Source organism: Lagopus leucura, unplaced genomic scaffold (assembly GCF_019238085.1).
Source record: "Lagopus leucura isolate 7727_CA_CO unplaced genomic scaffold, USGS_WTPT01 Super-Scaffold_1, whole genome shotgun sequence".
Lineage (NCBI taxonomy): Eukaryota > Metazoa > Chordata > Aves > Galliformes > Phasianidae > Lagopus > Lagopus leucura.
The window spans coordinates 34505515-34523851 of NW_024962250.1; the positions used below are offsets into that span (position 1 = coordinate 34505515).

At 41.5% G+C, this 18337-nt stretch overlaps 1 protein-coding gene across 1 annotated transcript; it reads right to left on the minus strand.

The window, feature by feature from the left end:
• Nucleotides 1-9799: 9799 nt before the first annotated feature.
• On the minus strand, nucleotides 9800-16348 carry TMEM179 (transmembrane protein 179). Its single transcript, XM_042872728.1, has 4 exons — nucleotides 16047-16348; nucleotides 12882-13019; nucleotides 11601-11679; nucleotides 9800-9979 (listed from the first exon to the last, which is right to left on the minus strand). The coding sequence occupies exons 1-4, from the start codon at nucleotides 16346-16348 to the stop codon at nucleotides 9800-9802; spliced, it is 699 nt and encodes a 232-aa protein (XP_042728662.1).
• Between the last annotated feature and the right edge of the window lie 1989 nt (nucleotides 16349-18337).

Here is an 18337-nt window from a genome sequence, read left to right on the forward strand (position 1 = left end):
GAATCAGCAGAAGGTAGTGTTGTTTTGACAGTGTGCAGCGCATTCCTGCAGCAAAAACAGAAGGCAGCTGCCAGCACCCTCTTCAGGCAGGCTCACCCCATCAGCACCACCTGATTGCACTAGCTGGCATAGCCATACCCATATGATTACAAGGAGGTAGAGAAGCACACAGTAAGATGACACTATTTTTTTTTTTTTTCCTTCATTAACCTCTAACACACTTTGCATTCACATTTACAGCCCCAAAGTCTGCTCCTAGTTCTACTCTATTACTTCACCTCTCCAGCACTGAGTCTGGAAACAAGGAACGCAAGCAGTCTGTGGCAGCATTTTTAGTTGTTTCTGCCTTTCACCACTTCAAAGTAAGCAGAAGGTCAACAGCATGTGACTACAAAAAAAAAATAATAATAATAAAAAAAGCATTGCAGCTACCCTAAGAAATAACTGAGGAGTCACCAAGATAATGGAGTGGACTCCTTTCTCTATTTCTTTCTCCACAGTGGCTGTTGGGATTATTTAGTCTCACTTCTGGAAAGAAAGGCTGCTGTTACAGGAATTAGTCAGTTGACAATTAGAAAATGAACCCCCCCATGCAACCTGCAGTAGCCCTGTACACTTGTTAACAAGCTGACTTTCAGCAACACCCTGACACTGGATTATCTTCTCCTTGCTTTCTATAGCATTAGAGTTCACTGCTGGAAGATGGTGGAAGGGCTCAGTTTAGGAGATTGGTCATGTCCTTGACCATGGGAGCTGCAGCAAGGAGATTCCAAGGAATGAGTGCACTAACCAGGGTGCCTCCATATTATTATTATTTTTTTTTTTAACAAATTTCAATTCACCTTAAAAAAAAAAAAAAGTCACAGAAATACTAACTTTTCAAATAGTTTATTTGTATATATTAACAAATCATAAAAAGCCAATGCACTGTCCAGCAAAAAGCATCAATATATAAAACACACTTGCTATCAGTTATACTTGAGTACACCACTTACACTGAACCCAGTCCAGCTCCCTACTAAAGCCAAAGGAAACACTGTCAATGACTCCATTAGCAAAAGGATTGCACTTTCAATTTCTATTTGCCAGGTGTTTACAAATGCTTGCATTAAAATTATACTAGTATAAAGTTCCCCCTTTGAGACTGTATCAAAACAACAATAAATTTAACTCCAATTCTGTTTCTGTCAAATGCATGCAATTAATGTTCCAAATCAGCACTCATTACACTGCAGAAGAGCATACAAAGCATGAAAAACAATATTCAAAACAGAGCGAGCTCTACCCTCAGCTTGTGTGGACTGGCATGGCTCCAGCAAGGCTTACAAAGCTAAGCTGCGTACACCAGCTAAAGATCTGTCCCAATCCTACTTTCAGCAGTTAAACAAATTGTCAAAATCTGGAGACCTCAAAAACAAATTATGAAAACCTGAGTGTTCCAAGCTGAGGCTGAATCTGGAATTAGCACTGCCAGCCCAGGCTCTGCCGCACTGGATCCCTCACGTCACAACCTGAATGCCGAAATCCCTCACAGGAAGAATACTAACAGTTCTCATTATCTATTTTTATTCTGACTTACAGTACTCTACCCCCTTTAGCTGTCCTTGTTCCTGATAGGAAGAGATACAAGAAACAAGGCCTGATTAGCCTGGTGGCAATAAAACTCTAATGTTTCCAAGAATGTTTTTAGAGAAGAAAGGATTCATGGGAAGGAGATGTCAGTGGAACTAGATTATTATTTTTCTTTGTAAACCTGCAAAAACCTCTTAGCAGCACACTTTAGATCATGATATATTCATTTCTCAAGAAAGCTGAAGAAGAGCAGTAGTTGTATTCAGGGAGCATTTGAGAAAAATCTCTAGTGGCACCAATTTACTGTGGATGTGGTCCCACTGCAGTCGTCTTGTAGTCATTCACCAAAGAACTGCTTACATCTGCTAAAAAACATTCATTTGAGGAGACTGTCAGCATCTTTAGAAACCAAATGGTGACCACACTGAACAATGAGGATTTAAATTATTGCAGTGGTTAATCAACATCAAGATCCAGTGTGCTACAGGAGGATGTGCTGTATCTCAGACACAAACTGTTGCACTTTGCAGCGTTAAACAAAAAAAAAAAATAATTGCTTCTGCTGTGGGACTGAATGAGTGAAGTGTTCTGTTCTGTGTTATGTGGTATACCATGACAGGATTTTCAAACATCTCCCTGCTGTAAAATCTATGGATTATCATCCCACTCATCTGATTCCACCAGGTTGCTTAAGGGAATGCTGGCACCAATCTTGGTAATCTTTTAGAGCAACATGTCAGCCAAATCAGGCCTGGCTTGTGTAAAAGGAAGGGCTTGGCACCAAACCGTGAGGATTCCAAATGAGAATAGCAAAAAGCTGAAGTGCTTTATATTTCTCTAACAAATGGAAAAGTCTGCCATAGGAGCTGCAATTTCTCTTACATTCATAAATAGTATTCAGAAGCTGTACACAAACTGGAGTCAAACATGCACAAATCTGGGGGGAAAAGGAGTGGAAAATAACAACTTTCACCACAAGGTCATATATCCACTTATGTAAGAAATCATCCAAGGAGTCAACAGCAATGATGGATCTTCATTCCTACCTCCTGGCAGGGCATCTCCACCCTCTCTTTACACCATAGACAGGTGGAAAAGAGGAACAAAAATACCTCACATTGTGTTCCCACCATAAACAAGTAATTCAAGCTATTTTGGTGAATTGCTCTCGCTGCCAGGTACTTTATCTCCTTGATAAACACCATCACCACTAAAGTGTCATTTTCTATGACTTTCAAACCAGGCAGAAAAGTTCTAACAGGAAGACTCCCCAGGCAGTAGAGAAGCTAAAGCTGTGCCTTGCAGCTCCTTGCCCATGGGGAGTGCTGGCAATGACTGCTACAGCCCTTCTAATACTTGCTCAGTGCTATCTGCCATCTCTATGAAATACAATATTAGAAGTAACATATAAGCTCCCACGTCTAAAGAACCACCAATGCTGGCTGTTTTTGGTGAAATAATAAATAAGCATTATTTGACTAATCTAAACAGCTAATCTCACTGCCTTTGGGTTTCTATGTCCATTTTTTAGGAACAAGGAACTGAATTTAAGAATCCAAGGAAGTTAAGAGTTAAGTCCTAAATCCTTATGCTATCTGTGAAAATAGGATTTTGGCTTTTACAGATATTGCATGTAACAGCCAAAAGAACTGAATACCACTTCAAGCAACTATAGCAGGTATGAGAGGTAGAAAGGTTTAAGCACTCAGGTGAACACAGTCACATTAAGCTATGTTTGCAGTATCAGTTCAATTCTACTCTTTGGCATGGACTACAGAAACAACAAAAAAAGTGTGGTTATATAAATACTCCTCCAGTAACAGAATGGAAAAATGCTATCATTTACATCCCTGCCTTGAAATAAGCAGTACTAGCTATATATTAAGTAAACTGCTGTCTAACCTCTCAGAAAAAAAAAAAAAAACCAACATTTAGAGAGTACAGTTGCTTTCTTCCCTTTTTATGCCAAGAGTTCATCAAAGTGCTGCGTTTTGTAAAGCTGTTATATTCAGAAATTGAGTGGAAGGCTGTCACTTCAAAAAAAAAAAAAAAAAAAAAAAAAAAAAACCAGAAGAACTCTTAGGTTTATATCTGTTCGTTGTAAAGAACAAAGATACAAGTGTATACTTCACGGGATGACAACAATAAACAGAAATAATTCTAATACCATTCCAGTACTCATGAAGCTATGTGAGCATTTTCTTGTTTAATGTAGGTGTGTATAAACATTATTCTCCATGATTCCCTAAGCTCAACCATAGAATGTTTCTTATCTCCAAAGAAAACATTCCATAGAGATAAAAATGACTACTTCAATCAGTAAGGGAAATGGTCTAAGATGCAAATTTAGGATCTGTATACAGATAATTCCCATTAGCTCAAGGATGTACACACCCAGGCCACTAATTCAGAGAAAAAAAGACAAAAGTTTTATCAAAATCCAGATCGGTTTGTCACAAAAAACTATGAATTTGACCAGCAAATGACTGCTAGACTTCCGTAGAATTTAGATTTTAAACAACAGAAGTGACTTTACATACAATATGTTTGAGGTGAGATCTTCAGAGAATGGGGATAATGAAAGCCACATTCACCAACACCTGGTTTGTATGGGCTGCCTTGTGCTGAATATTGTGCAGGAGACATCAGCTCCGAGTCTGCACATTTTATACTTCATTTTCTAAGACCCATCACAGAGACTGATGTGTATTTGACAGTGTGCAGAAACCCTGCCTCCAGCATAAAGATTAAATGATGGCCCATGGCTCACACTTCCCTAAGAAGGAGACCCCAGATTCTATATCTACATCAGGCTGAAGAGACGTGTACTCATACTTCTACTCCTCCATGGAAGCCTCCAGCCACCAACCTAAGGACTAAGATACACAAGGTGAAAACACAGTTTGTATTAATATATGACAAATACTAAAAGATTCTGGAGGACAAACGAAGGTGAAGCATGGCTTCATATCTTACTGTTGAATGCCTTCATGTGTACAAGGGAATCCTGGGTGTCCTCCCTCAGTTTGTTTTGCATTTCACATGCAAGTCACTGTACCCCCAAGATCTCAGAACACAAGTTAGCTTGTCCAGTATAGCCCTCTGTTTCAGCAAAGAACACAGCCAAGGACATTTTCACCGACTATTCACACTGGAAGCAACACTCTAAAGCAAAGACCTGCTTGAGCTTCTTTGGTGAAGAAAATGTGTTTCCAGATTAATTTTCCTATCTAGATTCCTACTTCTACATAACTGTATCTGAAATATGTCTTCATTTTTGTCATCTGATCTTCTCTTCCAAAGAGAATGACTGGTTCCAAAAAACATTCTGGCTGTTTTAAGCCAGTGCTGTATTTCAGAATTACCTATTTGGCAAAAGAGGCGAGACTCCTCTCAGGATATGTTCTGTTTGCTGTCTACATGTTTGTACTTAAAACACACAGGAATTAACAACAGGGCTATGTCCATGCCAAGTCACCTGTTCTTCCAGGAGCCCATGGTGCAGAATTCCTGATCCTTGGGTAAAATGGTCTTTTGCTAAAGCACTAAAAATCATACAATGTGTGCTCTTCTTCCTCTGTAGCCCATCCTAAATACTACCTATATTAAATCAGCAGCATTTTACATAGGGGGGGATGGTCTTGAAAGGAAATCTGACTTTGTTCTTACCAGAACTAACACACTATAACATCAGGACATTACCCAGAGACTGGGGAGGAGTTAAAACACCTCTCAAAACCGCTATTAGAAACACATTCCACCCCTTCAAAGGTTGTGCACTGGCCACTCTGCTCACGTCCTATTCACACATCGATATCATAGCCTGTATGTTATTACACAGATTCCAATACTAGTAAGAAAAAGGCAGTGTCAAAAGTTAAAGCAATCTAACAACTACTCCAGACCAAGCTGCACATGCTCATATCACAGTAGAGCAATGGAATTGTTTGTGTCATTTGTCTGTGTACATTGTACATACACTATTTCCCTGACACTGAATGTAACATAAACAAGATCTATCTATTCAAGCATCCATCACCACTTATTACAATAACCATTTTTATAAGGGACCATAGAAACACTGCCATGGCACACACATCCTTCAGTTCTTGAAGTAAGTCATCAGGCTCTTATCTTTGTGATTTCTACTGAAAGTTCACAGCTGAAAGATTCCTCATGAATCAGCAGGACAGGACGTTGTGAGCATTTGTGCCCTATTCCAAAAGTTAGCCTCGGTTGTTTCCTCATTATATAATAATAATGACGATTGAGCTAAAAGCTCTGCCAACATGTTGTAGACCAGATTTTTCTAACCCAACATGCACCACTGGCAGGGAACTGGCAGGGAAGTTTACCACAGATGGTAGCCAGAACTTGGAGAACATATTCAACATAATAGAATAATTATTTGACAGCACTCCAGTGTCTCAGAAGCAGTATCCATTTGTCTTTCATTATCTAAGGTTCACTCTTTCTTACTAGCAATTTAAACAAGTTGAAATGAAGACTCTCTGACTATAGCTTTATCATCATAGGGAACACAGCAAGTAAACTACAGCAGTACACAAACACCCCAGCTTCGCTATGGGCAGCAACAGGTGGGCTGCACAAGTAAATGTCACAAAGTTTTTTTTCCCCCCTCTTCCATCACATGATAATAAATATAAATACCATGCAAAGACCTAGTTCTTTAAATACACCTCTTGGTAGAGTGTTCCCAGACACCTGCTTTTGGATAGCAAAATAGAGAAAGGCAAAATAGAGAAAGCACTGAAATACTACAGAAAGGCAACATTTGATTAATACAAAATCCTACTACAGCTAAATGGACAGTTTGACTATAAGGACTAAAAGCAGGGGTTAGAATGGTATGAGAGAGGTGTGGGTGAAAGAGGTCTTCTATATGTAGATAAGAAGATGTAAATAATGTCGATATTCTAACACATTTTCAGTTGATGGCCTGAGTGTCTAAGGTTTCAGAGAAGAGTTTGCAGAAAGCTAAATGCAATCAAAAAAGCTAAAGCAGGTCCAATAACTGCACCCTTCCGCGCTTTGGCTCAGAGGAAGAGCTGATCACCAGCCCAGGGGCTTCCTTCAACACCAGCTTTACCAATATAAGCGTCACTGATGCTTGCAAACTGGGTGCTAGCCTCACTCTACCCAGTCACATGAAACTGATGGCACGTGAGGCTCAAAGTCTCTTTTTAGTTTACCAGCAAACCCTAGCAACCAAGATGCTCACACACGCGGGCACTGAAATGGAAGTAAGGGTAGAAGAATTCACCCAGGTGAATGAAATATAGGAGGTTGAACTTTTATGACAGAGTTTACAGGTGACTCTAGTTGGAACTTCCAGAATTTTTTCTTTCCTATTGACTTTTCCTTGGTGGTAGAATTGCAGCTGTCCCAGATGTTCAAAGTTACATAACAATGAAGATCACGTTGGTGAGATAGTGTCAAAGCGATAAATGCCAGTACAAACATTAATCACAAAAACCATCAAAAGTAGAAATTCTAGCCTCAGTATCTACTGCTTCTCATGGAAGTAGAAAAGAGGAAAAGACACAAAGGAAAAGAGTTAGAAGAGAGCAATAACTCTGGGCAACTTCACTGAAGAGAAGCAGCATCTTTCTTCTCAGGGAGAGCAACCAGGTCTTGGTGCTTCAGGAGGAATAAGGAGGAAGCAGTCGCTGTCTTCTGTTCTCCACTTCTCCAGACTCACAGGCAAAACAGAAAACTGTGGCCCAACTCATATTGCTTCAGCTAAAGTATGATTTGGCACATACAGAAATTATATAAAGTAGCAACACTGTCCTAAGCAAGGAGTTGGGCATGCACTGATGTATTTTGCGGAAGCAGACATCAGTGGCAAATCTCATATTCAGAGAGATGTTAGAAAGAGAAGTAGTGCCTTCTACAGTCAAAGAAGCAACTGGGAAACAGAGCGGCCTTCACATCCCAAACACTTTTTCAAGGTGAGGCCCTAGTCCAGCAAAGGTAATTACCAGAATCTCTCTCTGATTAGACCACGAAACACAGTGGAAGTGCAGCAACAACAGCAGAACAGCAAGACCTGATACTGGAGCAAATGAGGATTTGACCAAATGCAACAGCCAAAGAAACTGCTTACCTTCAGAAAACGTCAGGCATAGAGGAATCTCCAACAAGATACCCTTCCCTCCACTGCCCACCCTTACATGAGGTCTGGGAGGGGGTGGTTCTTGGCTCCATCCCTTCTGGTCACTCAGGTTAATTGCATGCATCTGAGATCCCCTGCGTTTGCCCTGTCTTCCACCAGTGCTCAATCACTGCTTCACATCATGACTTAGCATTTCTGCAACAGACAAACTGAGGAAAAAGCCTCCAATAGTCTTGGTCTTTGAATTATAAAATGGTATTAGTTAATTTGAGCTCAGATCACACTGAAAAACAAGATTTCACTACAGATAGCCGTGGCCAGCTAGGTATATAAGTGACATTCACAGGGCCAGATCACTTCTTCACACCCTGTGGCTGTTTGCTTTTTTCCCTAAACCTATGAGAACAATTTGCTTGTTAAACATACTGTTAGATTTTATGCCATAAAATCCTTACAAATAACAGGATTTGTTATGACTTTGTTATGAAATTCTGTTTCAGCCACTTAAACAGGTACTTAACTTTAAGTACCAGACAGTTCCACAAGACCACAGTAAATGGTAGCAGCCTATTGTCTTCTCCCTAGGCCTATTTGCCAGGCAGTATGGATAGACATGATCTGCACCTGTGTTGCAATAAATTCAGTGTCAACTCAAGCTCAGCTGCCACAGGAAGCGTCAGGATACTCTTAGAAACATAACTTCTTGTTGAAGTTTTTTGCTGAATGAGAGTTTTCTCTGCATTGTGCACATGTGGATAACTGCCTAATTTTAGCACAACTTTATTTCTCTGCCATGCAAATCTCACATTCATCTGAGTCATTCTGCTTAATTATTGGACCTACTTTTCATCCACTTCATTCATTAACGTGCTGGCCAAACAAAACTGAAAGCAACAACAGGATCACGAGTGAGCTTTGTGAAAGTAACAGTTCTCCCTTATCACAGCAAAATTTGTCAGCCCTGTAACTCCTGCCTGGGAGTGGGGAACAGGCCCATTCAGCACAGAGCTACCTATGGAATAACTCAGCTGTTCATGCTCCTTGCTATGTTGATAGATACACAGAGATACCTACAATGCAAATGCTTACAGTAATTTTGCGTACTTTATATGAAATAAATATCACAAGTAAACTCTAATACTCAGAACTGAATAGCATACAATATTAGGGACCAAGTTACATTTACAAATGCACAAGCATTAATCCTATGAACTCAGTTTAATTTCTTAGTATGCAAGCTTCAGAAATTGCTAGCTAAACTACGCTTCAAGAAGCCATAATAAATGATGGTCATGCCAAAATCTAAGAAGAAACAAAAACACAAACATTCTTAAAATCATTAAGGTTGGAAAAACCCTCTAAGATCACTAAGTCCAACTTAGACACTAAGTCAATTCATCACCACCATCATCCCTTGAAATGACACACAGCTTTTAACAGACAGTAATAATATTGTGGATTCATGAAATTCATTAACACCATCTAATAATAAATATCATCTGGAACATAGGTCTTATGTTCTAAACAAATTCAAAATCAGAGCAGGAGCAACAGCACGTTGTCCACACATAGCAAAAACAGAGACAGCAAGAGCCTGTACCTGGAGCAGAGCTGCAATCGCTCAGAACAAAGTGAGAAAGGGGCAGATTTACTGTCAAAGGGGAAGAGATGGAGAGAAGAGGGCCTTGTCACAGCTCCAGTTATAGTTACTGTTGCAGAACAGTTTGGAGGAATAGCCCAGACTCTGTAGCCTGCTCTTGCCAGCATGGTCCTCAAAAATGGACAGCAATCCAAAAGGCAGCAATAGCATACAGGAGCACTGCTAACAACAGCAGATTACAGGCTGTGCTGCTCCATGTCTGTGCAGGACAGAAATTTTGCTGCGCCAAAGGCACACGTGGCAGTTTGTTCTCTATATCCTAACATAAATACTTCTGCCAAGAATTTTTCAGTGAGGAAGTAAGTGATTGACAAGTATATCTTTTTTCAGAAAAGAAAAGATCTCACACACTCAATACTCTGACTCAACATCATCTTGCACTACTGAATAATAAATTCTGGATCCTGCCCTGGAAATTTGCTTACACTTTAGATCATGGCACTTTTCTCATCCTGCAAACAGGTTCGTGAAGAGGATCTTCCTAACAACAACTCCTTCTCATGGATCAGGCTATCTAGCAGGTCCTCTTGTCTGTAGTTGTGATACACTTTCAGGAAAGCCAGAATGGTGATTCCCAGCCAAGTCAGCCAGGCAGCCCACAGACCAAACTAGAGAAGAAAGGAAATGATAACGATGTCAGTAGTGTTTCATAAAGACAAAATCAAAAGTCCAAGATCAAAATCTCACCCAAACCAAAGGCCATGGAGTCACTACAAGTTATTCTTTGTGAGGTTCTGGTCCTACTGCTCCTCAACCCTGCCTAGTTATTTTCAGCTTAAAAGGAAAAAAAAAAACAAAACAACCAAACAATATGTTTTTTCAGGAAAACTGAAACAAAAACATACTCAGTACAATAATGAAGAACTCTGTATAATCCACATTCAGCTGCTGAATTTCCCAAGTATGTGACATTCTGGCTGTCTTAAAATTCTTGAGATTATTTCTCTTTGGTTATCATATGCTTTAAGACATTTTCCAGAACTTTTTTCTTGAATCCTTTGAACATCATGCTATCTGTGCAGAAGTACAAATTTTAAGGCATCTCTATTCAGAACGTTGTTGAGAAAATACTATGAATTGAATGGTTACATTGTGGGGTAATTAGTTCACAATAGCATGAATTCAGAAAGAAAAATAAACTTCATCCAACACTCCCAAGTGCCTGGTGGCTCGTACATGCATGGCATTTGAGATCTGTTCTTAAAGCCTCGGATCTGCAGTAAGTTGCTAACTTAGTCTCTCTTGTTTAACTGTGCAAATAACTACACTTCTACTGATTGAGGTACTGCACTGTTGGCCTCCCCCATCTCAGAGGATGCTTGTTTGTAGTAAAGTTTTCTGGCAGAAATTCCATTCTAATTTCATTACGCCTTCAACAACAACATGAAAAAAAAAAAAAAGCAGCAACAGGTTAATTGAATCCTTGTATTTCAGCTTTGACATAATGCAGTTTTTATTTTTAAGAAAAGTGACAATTTGAACACTTCTAGACAGCAGGACAGCTGTTTATCCTAATAGCCAGTTTAGATAAACAAGGGCCACAATTATGTAAATGGAGGTGTATGGTCCTATATGTCTTATGTACTTTAGAATGTCTCCTAAGTATCCCTGCTCATTCATACCATTATCTCAGTTCATGAGTAAATAATATTTTTGAATTATTCTATGGGACTTGGAAACAGTATGCTCATCTGGGTTTATAAGACCAAATACAGAGACTTGGAAGCTTTCCATTTATTTCCTAAGCATCATGTCATTAATGAGATATATTCAAATATCTTGTACTGTGGTTTCCTCAGTGTACCTGATATGAAGGTATCTACATGGGCTTAACCAAATTTGGGGTTCAGGGTATCTCTGACAAAGAGAAAGCTCACAGCCCCACAGTCTGTGCAGGTCAGCCATTCTGATTCTGATTTCATTCCTGACAGCAGTGTAGAGCTCCAGGGCACCAGAGCATTGGAGCCTTTGAAGAGCTCATACTTTGCAGAAACAGTAGATTTTCCATGATGAGTAAGAGTCAAATTTTGACATGCCTGCATTCAAAACTATTTGTTTTGGATATAAAATGCAAATGTGACCATTCACAATCATGCTGATTCACCACACATGGAAGTCAGTGGAAACATTCCCATTGATTTCAGTGGACTGTAGTTCAGCTCCAACAATCCCAGATCAATTGCCAATGGTAAATGAACTGGAATAGAACCATGACCTAGTCTGACATACCTGTGCAATAGCAAACTGGTCATAGAAAGCAGAGTTTTCTAAGTTCAGTTCAAGATCAATATCCTGTAATTCTTCACAGCTGTCCAAGGAAAGCATTTGGGGTGGGGGAAGAAGAAAGAAAGTTATTTCAGAATCTTCAGACAGGCAAATCAAACATAGAACAAAGAAACATCTGAGTGTTTCCAACAGTCACAATGACAAGTTCTACAAAAATGTATATAAGTTGGTGCAGTAACTGGGTTGCTTGCCAATCTTCTCTATAACTAGGGTAAAAAAAAGCGTGTAAATACTTTTAAAAAACAAGGTGTAATTATGTAAGTGATAACACCAATCTTCCATGAAATGGAACTATAATAGCTGTTATGAAAACACTATACTTAAAACCCTGTTCTCCCACTCCCCAAGTGCCTCCCACTTATATGCATCAGCCCAGCTCATCTGCTTCACCCCTCAATAAAACAAACTGTATGAGCCTCCATTACCTTTTGACATCATCAGGGAAAGCCTCAGAAGAAGGGATTGTATGGGTGTTTTTGTTTCGGATGCTCCAGCAAGGAGACGGAACTCTGATGGTAAGATAGAGGCTGCCTACAGATTTTACAGATAACTTGGACTGTTACTGATGTGAAAAAATTCCCAGGGTTTTGAGGTTGTCTTTCTATCTCTTGCTTGATTTCTGCAGCCTCTTCTCTGTCCTTTTCAGTGCTGTCGGTCATCTTGGGTTCTTATCCGAATATTCGATTAGACGCTTTTTGTAATTGAATTTTTAACCGAATATTCGAATAATTCGATTAATCGTTGCAGCCCTAAACAGAACATTTACTATGGCACTTTACAACATATGACAATGTGCAATATTATTGTATGCTTTAAGTAATATACTTATTCAATATCATATGACATAAAATGTCAGCCTTTTCTTTCTTTTTATTGTCAAGACCCTGTCTCCCAGTCCCCTGCCTTACTCATAGCACCACTCTCCCCACTTCAAGTATTTCCAAATCCAGATATCCTTTGTAAGTGAAACTTTTTGGTTTTCTTTTGCATGTGTTCATGACTCAACAAGAGACCATGAAACATCACAGAAACCATACTTTGTTTTGTGGGGAACTAAAAGCAACAAACCTTGGTTTTCTAGCTTTGCTCCAAATGAAATGAATCTGGAGTTCCCTATTTTTCTCTTTGATTACCTTGCACGTAATAACTACAGTTTGTAACAACACCATTCATTTGTGCATATACAAAAAATAAAAAGAAGAAAATATATTCTTTAGTACTAACCTATTTGGCATGCTTCCTTTTTCAGTAATTGCATCACACCACATGTTAAATCCTACGCTCACTATAGTGCTAGCAATAAATGTGATAAACACCACAAAGGCGCTGATCAGCAGATTCAGGAAGGCATAAAAGAAAGAGCTGTAATAAAAGGGAAGAAAAATGTAACTCATAAACATCTGAAACACAACATCAGCAGTCTCTCTAAGCAGCATATAGCAGGCAAAAAGATATCAGTTTCCATTTGAAACGCTTATGCTTTAATTAAGACAACCTAATACATTGAAAATCTATGGATTATGATTTTGAGTCAGATTATCCTCACTTTTAAGCTTCTTTGATTTTTTTTTCCATAAGAGGATGTGGCTCTAAATCATAAAGAGTAAGTGGCAATTGTTCATACACAGAATGGCCTTCATTAGCTGTAATGATGAAAATCACCATTGTTAAAATAAATGCCATTAGCTCAAATTATGCAGCAACTGGAGTTTAAATTATTTCATGACCAAAATGATAATTGGGACAAAAATTGCCTAGGAGAGAGAAACTAAAAATAAAAATAAAACAACACAGTACTGATAGCTATAATCATTTTAAGCAATGTAACACAAGCTACTGGTATCATAGGACACGAATCTCAGTTTTATGGGCAATTTGCAGAGCAGGCCAGCTTCTCTTGGGATATCTCTGACTTCGATGTCAATACATTATTTTTGCCAGCCAGATGTTAGCTTATGCCAACCCCATTAGTCTGTGCAACCAGGGCCTGCCCAAAGCATGTGCTGCGAGGTATGTGAAGATGCTCAGTGTGGTGCCATGAGGAATTGCTCACCCATCTTCCAGTCTCATGGGCAGTCTTCCTCATGACTGGGTTATGAGGAAAGAGGATCACTTTGCTACCTAACTCTCCTCAGTTCTCCTAGGCAGCCTGGTCTAGTGGTTGGGAACCCTGCCCATGGCAGGGGGGTTGAAACAAAATGATGTTTGAGGTCCTTTTCAACCCAGGCCATTCTATGATTCTATGATTCTATGACTCTACAATGAATTCTAGGTAATGAAAACTTTCTAATCCTTTTCTCATTCTTCTGACCAAACCGTTTGCTACTTGAAGCTGCTAAATGACATCTGCAAAGTCTCACTGCTGAAAAACTGAGCACCTATTCTAAGTTGCAGAAAGACTAGCAACTCCACAAGGAAAAAGTATTCAATTCAATAAGAATGAATATGACAAATTGCCCACTATTGCCCCTTTCTTATGCTGGGGATAGAAGGAGTCTACTTACTCCAGGGAATGATACTAATAAAAGCCATTTATTTTCCCTGATTTCTCATTAAATTAAAATCTGAGAGGCATTTTTGAGTTTGTGGTCTTAGGAATATTCTGGGCTGGATCATCTTAATTTCTGGTGGCCAACCCTGCCCATGACAGGGGCGGTTGGAACTAGATGGTCTTCGAGGTCCCTTGCAACCCAAGCCACTCTGCAGGTTGCACATGGTAAGACATATGTGGCCTCATAAGGACTTATTTAAAATGAGTTGAGGCAGCATTTACCAGTTGGTCTGGGATGTTTGGTCCTGGATTAATAGGAGCTTTGAAGGAGTTGTCTATGTTCTCTCAAAAGGGCAGTCATGCTATCCCAGCGCTCATACAAAAGAAGTTAAATTAGTCATGTTTCAAATGTGCTCTTACAGATTGTAAGGGGAGCTTGGTTCTGGGACACCCAACTTCTAGATTAATGTTTACATGAATACCATTCTTCCCCTTCAGTTTCACTGGGCTTACAACAGACCAGCTCACGGCTGCAGTGCTAGGCTCCATAGCAGATGGAGATGGTATGGGCATGCCACAGTTTTGCATGTTCATTGTCACTGCCCTGATTTCATATCTAACTTAGGCCAGGCTCTTGCCAGCCTGAGATACAGAAAAGAATGGACTTGTACCCTTGAATAAAACCAAGGTTGACACTAGAACTAATAACAGCTTTAGAAAAGGAATGATTATCACTCTTCTTGCTACCTTGCAGCACAGAGGAGGTGCCTCTGACTTTCTGAACAAAGCAGAGCTCAGTGCTGTACCTGATCTGCACTGGAAAAAACATTGTCATCACTATCACTATAACCATGCATGAAGATCACTCAGGTCACAGCATCCTGGCAGAGAGATGGGAAAGTCTGAAAAAAAGCTGAAAAAATGTGTCTGGATTCAACTACTGCCAATAGGTATTTGATGACCAGAGGAAAATGAATTCAAATATACTGTCCATGATTATACTTAGCTATTCTAAGGTAAGTTTTAATATGGAAATAAGTTTCTGTTTTGTACTTCACCCTCATCATGGTAAACAAAAAATAGCTTTTCAAGTCCAGCCAGCCACCAATGTGTTCTCCTTCCTTCCCTCCTCCATGCAGTTGGATGCTTGAATACACCATAGCACCCACCAGCTGGGTGACCTGTGCCAAGGGCTGTATCAAAGGTAGTAAGACAGGGACCAGAGAGCCAAACACTGTGCACAGCACCACTGATCTGCTGCCTGGAACACTGGGTCCTACTCCTACTGTAGGGCCTGGTGCATTTTGGTTTGTCTGAAAAGAGAAACAATCCACTGGAGCAGCCATGCTGCTACATGCACTCAGCTCTGCTCACTTGTTACCAAGCGATAGCTGCTCTCTGCAATAGTTGCCATGTTCACAAGAAAAGCAGAATAAAAATAACAGTGGAACAACCTGCCTCTCCCTCCTTCCTTCCACAGACACAGCCGCATTGCTTTGAGATTTATCACATACCCAGTACAGGTCTGGGAAAGGCCTCCTCCTTCAAGGATGTGCAGAGGGACCAAGGCAGGCGGTACTTTCCAGCATCACCCCATCCCTCTTAGCAACTTCATACCCACCATGGTTGGCACGGCCAAGTGCTGCACCCAGTCACCAAAGGACAGCAACAGATCTGTCCCCCACCCCACGCCCCTGCGTAGGAGCATCCTACTGAGGTTGCCCTGTGCACAAGTGGAATACATGTAGGGTGTGTGTGCAGGCAAGGCACCACTTCACCCTAACTCCTTTAGCAGGGCTGTAGATGGTGCAGAGCTCAGTGTTTGGTCCCCAGGCTTCTCCCATCTGCCCCAGTCCACAGGAGGGGTGGGCACCCCTGCCCTCCCCAGGGGTACTTACTCCTCATGCCCTTTGCAGAGGAAGAAGAGGGTCCGCCAGGCCTGCACTGTAGCCAGCAGCAGAGAGAGGAGCCCGGTGAAGATGCTGAAGCGGCAGGCAGCCTCAGGCCCCCACTCCTGCACGGTGAAGCGCTGCCGCTCCACGGTGAGGTTGGCATTGAGCCACATGCCCTCGGTGAAGAGCAGGCATCGGCCGTGGAAGTCGTTGCCATTCTCAGACAGCGGCACCACCACGATGAAGCTGAAGAGGAAGGCCAGGAAGTAGCAGATGCACTGAGCAAAGAGGAAATTGCTAAGAGCCATGTCCGCAGCTCCTCACAGGCAGAGGGAGGGATGAAGGGAGGGATGCGGGAGGGAGGGATGGCAGAGGGAGGGATGCAGGAGGGAGAGATGCAGGAAGGAGGGATGCAGGAAGGAGGGATGCAGGAAGGAGGATGCTGAGGGGGAGTGAGGCAGGGAGGAGGGGGAGGAAGGATGGAGGGATGCAGGGAGGAAGCCTGCAGCAGTAGGGGGTGGGGTGGGAGGATGCGCAGTGCAATGCAATGAAATGCGATGCCTCCTCCAGCACCACGCTGCTGCGGCCGGAGCTGTCCCACTGTCTGAATGCTGATGGCTTCAGGACTTTTGCTGGGAGGGAGAGCCCTTGCAGGAAATTCCTCTGGGAAATCTGGCAGCTGATGCTCAGAGGGTTAAATTAATCAGTGCCTCCTCTGCGGGGCTGGGTACCACTGGGGCTCTCAGTGTTCCCCCTATGACAAAGGGCACTTGTATCACCTGTGCTTGTGGCTGTGACACACCTCCTCCACTGTAAAAACCTGCCTCATCCTAGCTGCTGGCTCCCCGAAGAATCTAGCCCTTTTTTCCTAAAAATATGACTAAAACATGCCTGGGACACTCTGTAGACATCGAACATACACCCCTGCACTTCTGTCCCAGAGTGTGTGAAAGACCCTAGAGTACACAGTGGGTGGGGGCAATGTCCCATCATCTCTTGGACCCCATTTTTCTGTTTCCCCAAATCCACGGCTGAACCCAAATATCTATCAAACAACATGGCAATAAGGGTCAGGGTGTACAGGTCCCCACCCCAGGACCAACAGATGGAGTGTTTTTGGTAACCCAGCTGGTCACCCCCATACAAGGCATTGCAAGGGCTCACCATAAGCAGGATAACTTTTGTTGAGACTGGTTGTCCTGCACTCAAGCTGAACATCGAGCCAAGATTAGACCAGCCCTGGCTCTGGACACAGCAAAGACACTTGCTTGTCAGAGACAGTCACTGCTCACTTGATTCCCAGGATCAGGGACCACTGTGCTCTGCAGTGCCAGTTACATTGCATATAGGATTTCATGCTTGTGTTTTCCACTGGGCAGAAAGCATTTATTTTTCCATGCTGTGAAGAGGTTACAGTCTTGGGGCAGAGGCTTCTGGAATTCTTACTGAAGCCATTATTCCAGCTTCATTGCAATTTATTTCCAATGCACATTGTCATGAAATTCTATTCTATCCATACAAGAAAAGGTGATTTTTGTGCAGAACCTGCTTCTGGAAGAAAGCTTTTGTCTGTCATACAGCTGTTCAGACCATTTTTCAGATTCCTACACAATCCTGATCACCAAAAATTGTATTGCAATTATACAAGATGAGTTATAGAGAGCTGGCCTGACCCTGTGGGGATAGACATGCACTCATAGCAGAGAAGATTTTGCTGATATTTCAGTCTGGTAGTAAAGAGGAAAGTTTATTGCACTTAACCTTAATTCCAGGCAGTGCTGGGTTCCCAAAGGGTTTTGTTCTTTGTCTGGAAGGAAATCAGACCTGGACTGAGCTGGAAAACTATTTTCTTTGAAACTTGATACATCAGATTTGCCAGATAATGTTGTCTGAAGTTAACTTGGGAGGTCAACAGCACCATAAAAGCTTAGTTACTGCTTGCAGTGGAGCCCACAGAAGGAGCCAGCAGATGCCAAGGGCACTTTGCCTCTGGCAAACCCAGTGTTCAAACCTCAGCACCAGCAACCATAGAGCACTGCTGCAGGGGCGAAACCTGAGGGTTGCTTGCAAAGCGCACAAAGTTGTCCTTGCTGATCAACACGTTCAAGCTAGCATTTAATGGGGAGTTTTGGAAAATGCAGCTAGACATTTGCAAATGTTAACAGACATGTAAAACACAACTGCTTGAAGTAGGTTGACAGCCACTGAAGCACAGTGCTTGGTCAGCTGGAGCAGCCACATGCCATTGAGTGCACACAGGTGGAAATTAAACTTGTCACCTGCAATTCATTTGGCAG

What these genes read in the sequence shown, in the direction of transcription:
- TMEM179 (XM_042872728.1), bottom strand. Translation starts at nt 16,348, where the DNA reads ATGGCTCTTAGCAATTTCCTCTTTGCTCAGTGCATCTGCTACTTCCTG. An exon ending in CTCTGCAAAGGGCATGAGGA is followed by an intron (nt 13,020 to 16,046) that starts GTAAGTACCCCT and finishes CTTTTATTACAG; the next exon opens with CTCTTTCTTTTATGCCTTCC. An exon ending in ACCAGTTTGCTATTGCACAG is followed by an intron (nt 9,980 to 11,600) that starts GTATGTCAGACT and finishes TTTCTTCTCTAG; the next exon opens with TTTGGTCTGTGGGCTGCCTG.